Source organism: Urocampus carinirostris, chromosome 7 (genome assembly GCF_059441175.1).
Source record: "Urocampus carinirostris isolate Australia breed hairy pipefish chromosome 7, RoL_Ucar_1.0, whole genome shotgun sequence".
Classification (NCBI taxonomy): domain Eukaryota; kingdom Metazoa; phylum Chordata; class Actinopteri; order Syngnathiformes; family Syngnathidae; genus Urocampus; species Urocampus carinirostris.
Genome location: NC_142355.1, coordinates 10307753 through 10323756, shown reverse-complemented (window position 1 = coordinate 10323756; position 16004 = coordinate 10307753). Strand labels below are relative to the sequence as shown.

Genomic DNA, 16004 nt, shown 5'->3' with positions numbered 1-16004 from the left:
AAGTCGAGCTGAAAAAGCAGCTTCTCTAAAAAGAGAACGGAATTTCTCAAAATTTAACCTACTCTAAGTGGAGGTAGACATGTCCTCTGATTTGGACACTTTTCTTCCTTATGTTGTTCCACTGACAACATATATGCATTGTTTCAAATATATGGAAGCTAGCATATACGCTCACCTTCTCTCACGGATTCATTCATGTTATTCCAAAATACACGCTAACTTGCAAGACAACATTGACATAGTCACGCAGGTAAGAAAGGTGATGTCAGTTGGTAATGAGCTGACACTGAGTCCTCTAGGACACTGGAGAGTGAATGCTAGTGTTTGCTGACATACACAGTATCTGAATGGGATGATCCTATTGGGATAGCATATGCACTGCCTAGACTGCCCTCATTACTACATCAAATTTTCTCTGGGTGGGCCGAGCGTGTCTATCGGTAGGCACTGAGGGGGGCCTTTTTATTACAACTTAGGTGCCCATAGACCTGTTCCGAAAATATCACACCAGTTCTGTGTCATTGTTATTTTGTAGTAAAATGGCTTTTTTAGTGGTCGAGTTTATTTAACCATATTTTCAAAAATTAACCTGGTAATACCATATTTTAAAACATAGTAATAACATGATAAGTTGTTATACAAATTATTCCATACACAAATTAGTGTTACTTCTTCCAGTCAAAAAAAAAAGTGTCTGTAGCCTTCAACGACAACGCCCTTGAGATGGCCGGTCGGCAGTGATGGCCAGTCACTGCCCATCTTCTCCTGGTCCCCAGCTAAACTTCTCCCTCCTAATCCAGAACCTGCTTCCCCCACCAGGATTGTGTGACAGGGGACTCTGTGGTCGAGGGGTCTAGCAGATGCGGAGGGGTCTCCTGTACAGTGCTTCCTGACAAGAGCCCTCCTACGTCTATACAATAGCATATCAAAACGGATGCCTTTTGCGCTAATAAGTTACATGAAGTAGCTCCCAGCTTGTAAAAGGTTGGCGACTCCTGATGTAAAAACAGTGTACTTGTAAATAGATAGTAGATAGTATTCAAACATTTTGAAATAAGAATAAAAATGATGGGGAAAAAAATCATAGAAATTATAATAATGTATGCAATATCCTGTTTTTCAAATTCGAAATTTGTATACAGTACAAGTTTTATTTTGAAATTGAAAAAAGTCCCAATTGAGTCTGCTATCAAAGTCTAGCAGTGCACTACAGGAAAGAGGTCTAAATCTAGTGGAAGCTAGAGCTCTTGTTGGTGATAGGAATGAGTGGAGAGATGTTGTAAAAGGATAGTGGGATGTTGAGACGCGTTTTAAGGGATGGGCAGGGCACCTGTATGATGCGGCAGGGGTAAACCAGTGAAAGCTGTCGGGCCCTGCTGTGGAACAAAAGAGTGTGTTGTGTCACCCTGACCCAAGTGACATGGCCGCTTTCTTGTGTCCGGTTTCATCTGGAGAAACGAAAGCATGACCAACTTGGGTGCCAAGGTGCCTAACTTGTTTGGGTGTTTGGGCATTTAGGTTGGCCAGGGTCCACAAAATTTTGGGTGTGTTTTTTGCTACTTTTACCCTTTTTATTTTCTTTGGTATTGTGTTTGTCTTGCTGTCAGTCACCCCTCTTGAGGGATATGACCAGGGTAGGTAGGTAGGTAGGGTTAGAGAGTTAGAGAGACAGACAGATAGAGAGACAGACAGACAGACGAATCATTTTTTTTTTAAACTTTGAACTTTGTAAATGAGTATAGCAACGTTTTAGATTTTTAAAAAATAGTTTTATAATTAATCATGAATATTTGTGATCACAAAACATAACACCATTAATGGTATTCACTTTGATATCTTAAAATAAGAGTAAACGTGTTATTGAATCAAAGTTCCTGTAGGCATGTCAATATAATTTTCACATCAACATTTTATTGCAAAGCATTTTTATTGACTTCTGGTAAAAATACACAGTATCAGTGCATTTCTTATATTTAGATAAGTAAACCTTTGTAAAGTGAGAACCAAACTCCCCAAGGAGCAGCCAGCAAGGACAGGCAACTCATCTAAAAAGCGGCCCAGCTCTTGCTCATGTTCAACTGGGATAGGCTTCAACTAAAAAAGTAAAGTATTAGATACTATCAATTCATACAAAATGAGGCTTGGATTAAAAAAAAACATTCTTACTCAGCTAACTTCATCTCTGTTGCGCCGATACTGGGATAGCTGGATCTTGAGCCAGATGTTCCGTCGTTGAGGCCACGACCCTGGAGCCTCGACCTCATACAGGCGATCCCTCTGATCCTCGTTCAGTTGCATGAAGCGCCTACACACTTTACATAACGTTCATTTATTGAAAATTCCATCGATTGATCACTCGAAATATTACTGATAAAAATCACAAACGATTGAATGCAATTGTATCTCTTGACCCAGTCATTTTCGATGGCTCATGTGCAGAGGCGAGGTGCCGCTTCATTTCTTTCCTCCCACACACTAAAACGTGAGTTAAGCATTGCCGTTTTGCACAAATTCACAATTCAGTCTTCTTATTTTCGATTGTATATTGGTACCAGGCCTGCGAAGAGGAAATGTTCTGCATATGATGCCACTAACAAGCTCAAAAGTTGCAGATCATACTTAAATTCATGGAAATTGAGCCAAAAATTCACCGTACCAGAATGGAGAAAACAGAAATTTGTCCTAAAAGCTATAAAAAAACAAAAAAAGCTCGATGAGTGAAACAACTCTTTGGTGTATCTAATGATGATTCACACTTTGAAGGAAATTGAGTAAATAAATATTTGGAATTTTACTTTGGTATTCTGTTTATAGTTTACATAGTCAATGAATGGTTTCATCATAGCTGCACAAAGTCAACAGTCGCTTACAATGCTTAGTTTGAAAAAGTAAAACTAAAATGTATACCGAGTCTTAACCTAAAGTTAGAGGTGTATGTTTTACACGAGTGCGCTATACAGAACTAATATGGTAAATAGAAACGGCCCATTTTTTTACAACACATGCAGTCCAAGATACATCATTGTACGCATTGTGCTGTGTAAATGTTGAGAACAGTAGTAAAACTGCAGAGAAAAGATGTATTATGCATTAAAAAAATATAACTTAATAATAATAATAATAATAATAATTTCCTTTGTATTGTCATTCTTTGTAACAATGTACACAGAACGAAATGTCGATACACCTGACCCGTTGTAGCGAGTCGGTGCAGCCGCAGCCAGAGGGCGCCGCCATTATACCAATTAGGTATGTCTCGGTCGAGGCGCGAACCAGCGACCTCCCAGTCTCAAAGCGTAAGTGACCTATATCATATAGTTTTAACTTGTAATCACCTTATTTTTGGAGTCAAATATTGAAATAAAACTGTCTATATAATTGTTTGTGGTGACAGACCCTGCCCGACTTACGAACGAGATAGGTTCCGGATGATTGTTCGTAAGTTGAATTTGTTGCTTCAGTGCTATATTTTGTATGTTTAAGGTTTGTATAAGACTTTTTAAGGCTTGTATAAGTAACCTGTATTGTTTTGTACTAAAAAAAAAACATTTTATTTAATAATATGCTCTAATCACATAAATAAAGTTAAGTGTAACTTACTTTTGGAAGATGTGCTTCGAGAGATCCTCCACCGTGGTAAAAAGTGTCCGAAAAAAGCGTTCCGACCATTTTCTCAACCGCATCAAGCTTTCTTATTCCACTTTCATTTCGCCTTTACTTTATACTTTACACCAACCATATTGAATGGATGCACAAGATATTAAACAATAAAAACATCAAAGTTCTGAGTGCGGTCAGTACACGTAGCACTGTATGTTTACACACGAACTAGGAAGAGGAAGCAAATTTCCTCTTTGGGTGGATGCTGGGTGACCTCTCACAGCGCCACTATGCGCCATTACTGGCGGAAAGAAGCACTACAGTAATGTCCTGTACTCAGAAAAAGGTGCACACAACACAAATTCTAGCTTATAGCAAAGTTGAGATATATTTCGACAACCCGAAAAAAAAAGTTTGTATCTACCGATTTACTTAAGTCGAATGGTCGTAAGTAGGTGAGCGTTTGTATTCTCCTGAAATTTAAATTGTTGTGCATAACCATGGAAATGGCTCTAACCTGCAACCATGCTGGCTGAAAGTGGTACGCTGATTCCGAGCACCTCGTCATTCGGGAAGGACGAACAGAAGTCAGTCAGCATCTTTAGTCCCAGTCCTCTTCTCCTCCAGCTTTTCCTCACCAGCACAGTATCCAACACGGGCAGCAAGTAGCATCGGCTGCTCCAGCTATCACACAAAGTTCCTGGACCATCATACAGATTAAGGTACAGAGGAGTGGTGGGGTGTTGACCGGATTAGCAATACAGGAGAGCATGTTGACAATAATCATGTTTTCTAAGATTAGCTGCTTGCTCCTTTGGGCTCACTTAACTAATGAATAGCCATCTTTACTTTCCATCGTTACCTGTTAGGGTCTGGCATACCTCCCACCACCAGAGGGCCCCAACTTGGGTTTTGAACCGTGCACAGGTGTGTCCAATTATCACACACCTGTGCCCATCCCAAACCCATTAAAGGACATTTTTGTTCAGCTAACTCTCTTGGATCATTTTTAGTTCTTCTGTAATCCTCAGTTTCAGCACCACTCCAGGGTTTTTTGATTGTTGTTAATAATATTTTTTTTAAATAATTGTCATCATCATCATTTATTTATCCCAACACTGACAAATGTATTTAAATGGGTCAAAGCCAAATAAAGTAAATTCTTATAAAGTTCAACTTATGTATGAGGTATCTATCTATCTATCTATCTATCTACTCATGTCATATCCCTCGAGAGGGGTGACCGACAGCAAGACAAAAACAAAGGAAAAAGTAGCAAAAAACACAAAAAATTTGACCATGGCCAACCCAAATGCCCAAACACCCAAACAAGTTAAGCACCTCGGCACCCAAGTTGGTCATGCTTACGTCCCTCCAGATGAAACGGGACACAAGAAAGCGGCCATATTACTCGGGTCAGGGTGACGCAACACACTCTTCTGTTCAACAGCAGGGCCCGACAGCTTTCGCTGGTTTACCCCTGCCACATCATACCGGTGCCCTGCCTATCCCTTAGAACGTGTCCAAACATCCCACTATCCTTTCACAACACCTTTCCACTCATTCCTATCACCAACAAGGGCTTTAGCTTCCACTACATTGAGACCTCCTTCCTCCAGTGCACTCATAACACCATCCATCCATGTCAATCACGTTCTCCCTCTTGGTCTCCTTCCATTTACTCCTGTTCTGTAGATCCTCTTCAACATTCGCTCCTCATCCATCCTCTCCATGTGTCCAAACCAACCGAGTACTTTCTTATCCAAACGATTGCGCAGTTCCACTACTACTCCAGTTCTGTCTCTCACAATTTCAATTCTCAATCTATCCGATCTTGTCACTACTAAAATACTCCTCAGACAATTTATCTCAAAAATCTTTAATTTCCTTCTCAAATCTGCGTTCTGGCTCCATGTCTCTGCACCATACAACACAGTTGGCACAATCACACTCTCATACAGTCCTCTCTTTACATCCATACGCATACTCTTGTTACTCATCACTCTCCTCAAAGCACCCAAAACCTTGCTTCCTCGATTCACTCCGTGCAATACCTCACACTCCATTCCACCGACTGCAGCCACATCACAACCCAAGTGCCTAAAGCTTTCAACTTCTTTCAGCACCAAGCTTGTGTAAATATGAACTGGTCCTCTGAAACGTTTTTTATGTCCATTCAACTTGCTGGCATAAAAGTGTATTTAACTCCTTACTTACTCAGTAAGGAACAGTGTTGAATATGAGCCAAAAAAGTCAAACAACTAAGCTCTATAAAGTGGCTCGCACAATCTATTAGTATCACCAATCAAACAAACTCACTTTCTGTTTCTATACTCGCTAAAAGAAAGTGATATCTTGCTGCTTTTGCATACTTTGTGCTCATTTGAGATCACACCTACCTACTATCAACAACTGAACTGGTTGGGCTTTTTAGGGGTCTTGGGTTTAATATTGATATTTATTCTCTGGATTTTTTTTATTTCCTTTTAACCAGCTCGGTAGCCAAGATGGTAGGGCGCCCGCTCCGAGACTGGGAGGTCGCTGGTTCAAGCCTCGGCCGAGTCATACCTAAGACTTACAACATTGGTACCCATTGCCTCCCTGCTTGGCGCTCGGCATTAAGGGTTGGAATTGGGGGGTCTGGTCACCTAATGACTCCCAACACAGCAGTTGGGTCTAAAAACCCGGCGCCGATCGAAGGCGACGAGTCACGTCGATAGCTTCGCGTGACAAAATGATTTCCGGTAGATATCATGTTGATGGTTGATACTGGCTGAATAATAATAAATAATTATTGGATGAAAGGATGCTCCAAGTGGAGTTTTGATACGATCGACAATATTTTCCATCGATTGGCTGGTATAAACTGACTGAATTCTGCCTCAACACTTGTTTACAAACACAGGAAGGGGTTTGTATTCTTTCGATATTGTCAAATGTTACATTATTAATTTATGGATCACAAATGCTGGAAGGGGAATAAATACATTGCAAACCACATAGAGTACATTTCACCCCTGACCTTTGTGTTTGACAGTGTAAAAGCCGACTGCTTGGCCATCTTTCCACAGCAATTTGGCGCTCTCTGTGCGAGGGTGCAGGGAGAAGAGGGCTTCATCCTGTGAGGGCTTTTCCACTACCTGACTTAGCAGAAACATAATCAGCCTTTCCATAAGCGACTGCACCTGGAAAAAGATACCAAAAATAAAATTAAAAACGCAGCGAAAACATGTCATCGAGTAGTAATATAATCTGTTTTCTTGTTGGTGTAAACCAGGGGCCTTAAACTCAATTTACTTGGAGCCCTACGGAGCCTGGCCATGGTGAGGGTTTTTGACAAGAAAACTGCATTAAAAATTCCCCTGCTTGCAAATATCTTTTTAAAAATGCTACACAAAATAGGTAAAAAAACAAAAATCCTTTAGAGTTAATAAAGAAAACAATCAATCAGTAATAAATGAATCCATAATTTGCATGGGCTGCAGTTACATTAAAGAGGCAGTCCGTATTATATCACCACTAGAGGTCACTGTATGGTGTACTGCAGCTGAAAGAGACTGCTAAAAAGCACAAGGAAGAACAAAAACTACGGACTTATAATGCACAATTTTTCTGGCCAGGGTATTTTATCTGGTACCTGTTGCAGAAGATTTCGGACGATTACCATAAAATCCGGACTATGGAGTGCACCTGATTATAAGCCGCATGCACCACATTTTGCGGACATTATTGGTTTTGTCTTTACACAAGCCGTACCTGTATATAGGCCGCAAGCGCCAACATTTAAACATGTAACACAGTCGCAAGTTTATCCCAAACCTGACTTTAGGTGCCGCGATTGTAACTGCAAATATAGTACACAATCCATCCACCACTATAGGCAACATGAACAGAAAATGATACCGGTAGTTAGAATTGAATGCAAACCTTTAAAGTCCAGGTCCCGTTGAAAGTAATCCAACGAAAAAAAATGTATATTTCCAAAGTTAAGGGTGGGAAAAATATATATCCACTATTGTCCGCTGCAACAACAAAGAGATTTAACTCGGCTTTACCCCACTTCCCGTCAGCCCGCGCTTGCTCCGCCCCTTCTTTTTGATTCTCTCGTAGAAAACATATCACAATAAGTCTCTAAAATAAATACATTACAAAAATATACAGTTGCAAATACATATTATACATGGTTACACATATTTACAAAGAATGACTGTACACCGAGAGAGTTTTCAAAGCTTTAATAATAATAATCTAACTTTCATCCCAAACCGTGCCTGTGAAAGGTACCACCACGCTACTCCTAACACGCTCGCAACGCACAAAGCGTAGCTGTTAATAAAAGTCGTACCGCAATTGCGAAATTCACGGTAAACTGTCCTCGTCTTTCTCCTCATAACTGTCGCCATCAAGGGCGTCTTCCTCATAATCGGAACAAACCTCTGTCCTCTGTCATACGGACAAATCGAACATAAACTAAGAGGATGCAGTCTACCTCGGCGCACAATTCCACCGGTCTAAATTTTACCTTTTGTACTCGAGTGGCGCTGGTGGCCGTTAGAAAAATGACATAAATTGGCCGCTTCACTGAATAAGCCGCAGGGCTGAACATTTGGGAAAAAAGTAGTGGCTTATAGTCCGGAATTTACGGTATGTCATGTAAGGGTAAAGGTATGTAAAATGAATGAAAATTTCTCGACCTACAAGTATTTTATAACCTGCGCTTTTATATCACAGTTCATTTATTTTACCTATTTTTCAAATCAGTATTGTTTTTTTGTTTTTTTTAAATCAATGTTTTTTTTCTTACCACCAGGAGGCGCTTAATAATACATACTGTTCCTTTTTAACTTACAAGGTGGGGGGCCTTAAATTATTATCCTAAATGCCGTAATTGGCCCCAGGGCCACGAGTTTGAGCAACTTGTGTAAACACATGATTGGGTTACACATATAGATTGTACTTTTGTGGATGTCGTGGTCACTAAATAGGAAACCTTTTGAAGATGTTTTCAGTTTTGATATGCTGTTAAGATAATATATTTTCCCAAAATCAAAATGAAGCTTTAGGTTTAGTTTTTATACAAACTATTCCTCAGTATCCTACACAATACTGTCTCGGAAAATGGCAAAACATCTCATCTCAAAATATCATGGAAAAGTATACAAATAAGTAGGCTGTAAGCTATAATCAGCAATACCAAAATGATAACAGGCCTGCAATATTTCAGTTAATTTGTAATGAATCCAGAATGTAACACATTTACTATTTTACATGCATTACAGAGAATACAATTTTTTTTCACAATCTATTTTTCCGAGACAGTAGAGTATTTTCTTTTCTGTGGATAAAGTCCATAAAATCTCTACAACATAAAGAGGATTACTGGAAGCAGGTCAACTCTTGTTTTGGAGGACGTTCGTAAAACATCATTCACACACCACCAACTTCCATGCAAGTACAAGGCCGCCACTAGAACGAGAAAGAGAACATGGAGTGTCCGAGGATGCGTGAGTACATTTGTTGATATACTTTTGTGAAAGTGAAATCAAACCTTGAGTTGAGTCATTAGGTGGATTAAGTGTCAATACTGAACATCTAGCTTGGTCATTGGCAAAGATCTCCAACCATTTGATGTGACTTGCTGTTATTTGAAACTAGGAGGAACAAAACAGTATTCATTTAATAAAAAAAAAAAATTTATAACTCTATGATCACACGAATGTCAGGCGCATGACTGAAAAAAGTAATTAGTTACAGTTACTAGTTACTTCATTTAAACCTCAACATTATCGAAACCCAATAGTAGCGCATTACTCTGATAGTAACAATTTAGTTACAAATTACTGTATATACCGGTACTCACATTGAAGCCAACCCCCTAAAACTGCTTAAAATAGCCACATAATAAAAGAAATAGAAGAAAATGTGTACATTAACCAGTGGAAGTGGTGTAGCTTTCTTATTTTTTGGCTTGTGCAATTTTGAGAGCTTGTAAACGAACACAGCCTGTCATGATTACCAATGTGAATCACCTGTGCCCGCTCTTTTGCCGCCAACTGCCTCGGACTTTGATTGGCTCCCTGTCCCTATTTAAATACACTCCTATCTGTCGCCTTTTGTCAGTCCGTCTGCGAACCTCAGTTAACACTAGGCAAGCCTTTTTCGACCATGACTCCCACCTGTTTTTTGCTCCGGGCTTCGACCCGTTTTTGATCCTGACCACGTCTACTCTGCCGTCCCGGCTTTCGACCTCTTTTTGTCCCCGACCACGTCTACTCTCCTTTCCTGGATTACAACTCGCTTATGACCCCGACCATGTTTTTGCTCTCCTGTCCCGGCTACTGACCCGTTTTTCCGTTCCCGACACCGCCATCGCTTGCCACGGAAGTTCTACTTCCGCATTCAGAGCGATCTGCTTCCCGCGCTTAGCGAACTCCGGCTCTTGGGCGCAGCCCTTCCTCTTTCCTTTGATGAAACTTGTGAGAAACGTAACGCAATTGGGTCCTGTTTCCGTTCTGGTCCTGACACTCCATATCCATTTTGTCTTCAAAACGATAGAATAATTCCCTCTAATAAACTGGATAAAGATCCAAGATGTTTTCTTCTCTTCTTTTCTTCCTTCAGGCATTGTGTACTGTGAATTTCCCTGCGGGGATAAATAAAGTATCTATCTATCTATCTATCTATTAAAAAATAATAATAATTTTTCAAATAAAAAGAACTCAATTCAGCTCTCTTTTACCACAAACTCTGTGCGCAAGTTGATTTCCCATTGGTTTGTTTTTCCTGTATAAGCCACGCTGCCTACCATTTGTTACTGGTGACACACACCAATATGTGCATGTTAACGGACTCTCTGTCATGATTGTCCTCACCTGTGCCAGCTAGTTTGGCGCCAGCTGCTGCTAGTTGCCTGATTGATTCCCCTACTATTACTACTCAGTACTCCAGTCACTCCTTGTCAGTCCGTCATCGAACCTCCGCATACGCAAGGCAATCACTTTGACTCTGGCTTCCGTCTGTCCCATCTTCATCTGTATCCTACTCGTCTGTTTCTGATTTCCCGTGCTATTGACCCGTTTTTGACCACTGACTATGCTCTGATCTCCAGCTCCGGCTATTGACCCCTTTTGCCCATTTGACCACGCTCCGATCTCCCGCCCCAACAAATCCACTCACTTCCGCATTCCGATCACGCTCCGATCCTGTGAGCTGCTTGCTCCTCTTGTCCAGCGAACACCGGATCGCTGCCGTTTGTTTCCTCGATACCCCAATAAACTTTTGTGTGAAACGTTACGCGTTTGGATCTACCATTCTTCTGGTTCTGACGCTCTCTGATTTCGGTATTTTATTTTATAGTTTTAAATACGGCTTAGATGTGAGTATATATGGTAGGGAGAATAACAGGAAAATAACATTCTCGTACTCTGTTTAGAGACTCTGCCACCGTACTTATTCAATTGTATTAAGTAGGGAGATATAAACATGCCCAGCTCTCTTATTGTTTTAATTGTTTTCCACAGGAGTGACAGTAAAAGAATAGAAGACATTGTATTGTCATGATTACTGATGCGGGGCACCTGAGTCTGCCCCGTTGGCGGCAAAAGCCACGGACCCTGATTGGCTGTTGACCTCTTTTCAAACCCCCGCCTTCCTGTCAACATTCGTCAGATCGTCTGCGAACCTGAGCTACACGCAAGGCAAGCTCGTTTGACTCCTGACTATCCTGCTCTGGAGTAATGCATCATTTTGTAACGATATTTGTGTTACAAACAGTGTTCCCTCTAAGCTGCGCGATTGCGCACTGCTCGCACATTCTCAGCGCACAAGAAAATCTAGCCAGGGCACAAAAATGAGGGCTCAAAATTACTAATTAAGAAGCGACTCAAGTCAAAGTTACAGTGCATGAAGGTAAAAATTGACGGGTTCCCCTGATGTTGTGTCCTAAATGCGGTATTTTGAAGTCGAACGAAGTTGAGTAAAGTTAGTAGAGTTTGTCGAGAACCGCCTTCTTTGGCTCGGCTCACTAAAAGGAGCCGGCTCTTTCGGGTCCTAAACGGCTCTACAGGTTGTTTTTGCTTCTTTAATCCCAACATGACCAAATATTATGTAAAATTATGCACAAAATAACTTAAAGGAAGGGGGGAATAGAACAATAAAGAAAAAAATGAAAAAGTAGTGAAAAGCTGAGAAAAAAAGAAACAAAAGGAAGAGAAAAAAAGAAGGAAACATTTAGAAAAAAGCCAGAAAAAAAGAAAAGAAAGAAATGTAGGAAAAAAGTAAATAGAGGACAAAAAGAAACAAGTAACAGCTCGGCAAAAATAAGCACAATGAGATTTTTTTTTAAAGGAATTAAAAAAAAACACAGAAAAAAGAAGAAAAAGTTTGTGTTGCATTCAAATAATTTCCAATTATATCATGTGAATCTTGTTGCCAACATTGTACTTCCACTAAAAAATGTGATTAAGTACAGTTCTGTATCTTACAACCGACGAAATAACCCCCCAAAATGTTAATATTATGCGACAAAATATATCAGGAAATAAAAAGAAATGGATATCTTGTGAAAGAATTGTAAGAACAAACGACGTTTGTAGGCCGAACAACCTTTGCAATAAAACATGAGTCAATTCATTCCAAAGAGAAAAATAATTTTGCATTGCCGGAAACTCAGCAAAATGTAACTTGATGTCAAGTTTTGGACATGTTTGATAATGAATTATCTTGCCACACTTGGGATTATGGTTGCTCACTGTTGTTTCAAGCGTTGCTCACCGACTTTGTGTGAACGCTCAGACCCGTGGAAAATTACAGGGAACATTGGTTACAAAATGTTATCAATAACACTTTCTAGAACTTATTACCTAGAAGATTACGGTAATTATGTTCCAAACCTTCGAAGTTCTGAAGACGTGATCGTTGTCTTCTGGTCTGGACTCCAGCGTCAGAAGATATTTTTCAGACGTGGACCTTAGGTCAGTTTCATTCAAGTTTGGGAGGTCTATCGGGAACATCGTCCTGTCTCTAAAAATGACATTAATAACTTTGACGTAGGTTTGTTAAAACAGACACCCAACCATTTGCATACCTGTCAGTTTATACCAGGGGTGTCAAACTCACTTTAACTCGGGGGCCACACGATATAACAAACATTCTCACGAGGGCCGGACTAGTAGATTAAAGAGAAAGAAAAAGAGATAAAGAAATAAGAGAAAGAGGGAGGGAAAAGGAGAGAGGGTGGGACAAAGAAAGAAAAATAGAGAGAGAGGGAGAGAGCGTGGGAAACCAAAGATAAAAAGTCATGAGAGAGGGGGAAAAGAAAGGGAGAGAAAGAAAGAAATCCAAAGAGAAATAGAAAGACAGAAGGAGAGAAAAGAGAAAAGAAAGTGCAAAGGGTTTGAAGACAGAAAGAGAAAAGAGAGAAAAGGGAAAAAGTTAGAGCAAAAGAACTTAAAAAGACACAAAGAGAAAGAGACAAAGAGCAACAAAGGAAGAGAAAGAGAAACACAGAGAGTGAAAGAGACAGAGACAGAGAGTGGGAGAAAAGGGGTGGAAAAGAGAGAGAGAGAGAGAGAAATAAATACAAGTACAGTGTCGTTGTGAAAGGCACCTGGCTTTGGCAACATCAAGTTGACATATTTCAACCTGCAGCTTGTTTTTCTCTTGCGCTTCTCTGAGTGTTGTCTTGCGGGCCGAATTCAATCCCTTAGCGTGCCTGGCCCGCGGGCCGCCTGTTTGACACCTGTGGTTTATACGGTTTACCCGTATTTTAGACATTTGTGGATCATTTCAAATCGTGTATGCCATTTTTAAAAAATTGGTTACAGGAAACATGTCTTTCAATAAGACTCGTTTTTTTTTTGTTACAGATTTCTCCTTGCCCATTTCGGCTCCATTTTGGATCGTTGTGGTCACTGGTAGGTAGTGTTGGGAGTAACGCATTACAAACGCTTTTTCTATGTAATGAGTATTTCAATCAGGGTTGGGTAGGGTTACTTTAACTGGATTACTTTCAATTACTTTTGGATTACTCCAATACCAAATATGCTAATAAAAGACAAAATAAACTAAATACGAATACAATTATGACTCACAACGCGTGGTAAGCTTTCTCTCCTGGCTTTGATCTCTTTGATCTCCGGCAAAACTAACATAAAATGCGACAGAAACAAAATGAAAATAAATCCTAACAGCTTGCCAACATCATTTTTGCCGTTCCATGTATTCCGTTACTCCCCAAGCCGGCACAAAATTTAGTCATTTTATTCCAATTTAGTTTCTTTTGTCTTTTATTATCATATTTGGTATTGGAGTAATCCAAAAGTAATTGAAAGTAATCCAGTTAAAATAACCCTACCCAACCCTGATTATAATGCGTCATTTATGAAAATTTGTTACTCAAACGTGGTTACGACATGGTGCGTTACCCCGCTACTTATTAAAAACAGTTCACTAATTACAACAAAATCGAATTGGTACCTGTTCTCCCCTCGCTTTGGACAAATTAAAGAACCCTTCGTATGCTAGCATCACATTGTCCAAAAACAGTCGGTATTTTTATATTGATCTACTAAGTACAACTCAATACAGTTACTGTGGCACTGTCTCAAGCTCAGTGGGAAATAATTTTTCCCAACTGATATTCTCCCTACCATACAGTATATAATCACGCCAATGCTGTATTTACCAGTATAAACATAAAATACTGAAATCAAAGACACATCTTAAATCAATAAGTTTGGTTGTGTCACCAGCAGCGAAAAGTAGGCAGTGCGTGGGGAAGAGGTGTTGCTTATACAGGAACAATAAATTAACAGGTTATCAATGGGGAAACTGTAAACACAGAATTTACGGTAAAAGTGATTTGAATTTTGTAAAATTATTTTAGCAATACACCAAGTTTAGAGAAAAAAAGAAAACGTCTTGGATAGTAATCAGCAATGTAAGAGTAAATCTTCGAGTGGTTTGAAGCCCATAGACAAAATAGATATGGAGTGACTCGGCTAAGAGTTTGTTTGCAATTGCTTAAGATTACCGCACACCAATATGAAGGCTTCACCGCTCCCAAATGTTGGTGTACATGTTTTCTTCTACAGTGGAACCTCGGTTTTCGAACGCCCCTCAGTTCGAACAAATCGGTGTACGACCAAAAATTTCGAGGAATTCTTGCTAGGGGAATCTTTTGTACGGAAGATTACGATAAAGCAAACGTACGATTACCCTTGGTTAGCTTTATGTTTACGTTAAACATTCAAGGTAAACATTCAGGGTGTTGGAACGGATTAAAACGATTTACATTATTTTTAATGGGAAAAACGATTTCGGTGATCGAACAAATCGGTTTTCCAACAGGGTTCTGGAACGGATTATGGTCGAGAACCGAGGTATTTTCTTTATTATGTGGCTATTTTTAAGCAGTTATGTGTGTTCGGCTTCAATGCAATTTGGTAAAGAGATAGTTAATTTCAGAGTAAAAAAACTACTTTGGGTTTCAATAACCCGAGGTGTAACAGAATTACTTTTTAAATGAAGTAACTAGAATCGGTAGCTGGTAAAAAATTTTTCCCGTAACGCGCCCAACACTGCTGGTAACAGACGAGAACGTCATCGTAGATTGCTAATATTTTCGCAGTATTCTACATAGTCTGTCTAGATATGAGTAGATAGGTGCCGCGTTGTGTTTATAAGGTTTATTATCGCTTATTGAGGCGATGTGCGATCATAACTAGGGGAGCAATTGGGTGAGGTTGACAGGTATGCATTTGTTGTCAAACTTTTTTTGCAATCTTATTGAGTAACCACTTTTTGACAAACAACAACAACAAAATGAATAGCAAGATAAGTAACGCGTAATGTGTAATCCACCTGTTGCTCCGCTGGGTCGGACTTCCTTCACACAGAATACGGAGCTGGATCTTTCGGTGTTCGGATCCCTCGGTTTAGTGACGTCATTACTAGGGTTCTGTCATTCGCGAACTAAACGGCTCTATAAGCTGGCTCTTGGAAGTAAGCGACTGGAGCAGGCTCACCAACAATCAAAGGCTGGTTGGTTCCCTTTGAGACGCTTTTTGTCTCTTATGATTGGTTAATGTGCATTTTTTTCCATGGATTCCGTGTTCTTTACATTGCATTTATTGATTATAAAAAAGGTTAATATTGTGTTGGATTTAATTTTTTTAGATCAGCATACCTGTCAACCTCCATGGCTCCATGCCCTTACAAACTGTCATATTTTCCCTTACAAAATACAAAATAATCTTACACCATTTATTTTCAAAGGTTTTTATTTATGTAGTTTAACATGTTATATTGTACATGTGTTTCGTTATATCATATATTTTGTTAGTTAACATTTTGTTGTGAGATCCTGAGTTGCTCGACATGAATGAGGTTTATTATAAAATAAA

At 39.7% G+C, this 16004-nt stretch overlaps 1 protein-coding gene across 3 annotated transcripts; it reads right to left on the bottom strand.

Annotated features, from left to right (window-relative positions):
* Window positions 1-1917: 1917 nt before the first annotated feature.
* On the bottom strand, window positions 1918-15545 carry fam169b (family with sequence similarity 169 member B). 3 transcript variants are annotated; one of them, XM_088339205.1, is made up of 9 exons: window positions 15463-15515; window positions 12686-12766; window positions 12492-12621; window positions 9149-9251; window positions 8981-9066; window positions 6623-6785; window positions 4118-4300; window positions 2167-2312; window positions 1918-2094 (listed from the first exon to the last, which is right to left on the bottom strand). In XM_088339205.1, the coding sequence occupies exons 3-8, from the start codon at window positions 12609-12611 to the stop codon at window positions 2167-2169; spliced, it is 801 nt and encodes a 266-aa protein (XP_088195331.1). In that variant the 5' UTR covers window positions 12612-12621; window positions 12686-12766; window positions 15463-15515; the 3' UTR covers window positions 1918-2094. The 3 variants fall into 3 exon arrangements, with proteins under 3 accessions (XP_088195331.1, XP_088195330.1, XP_088195332.1); XM_088339204.1 differs by lacking the exon at window positions 12686-12766 and having other exon boundaries at window positions 15463-15545; XM_088339206.1 differs by lacking the exons at window positions 8981-9066; window positions 9149-9251; window positions 12686-12766 and having other exon boundaries at window positions 15463-15545.
* Between the last annotated feature and the right edge of the window lie 459 nt (window positions 15546-16004).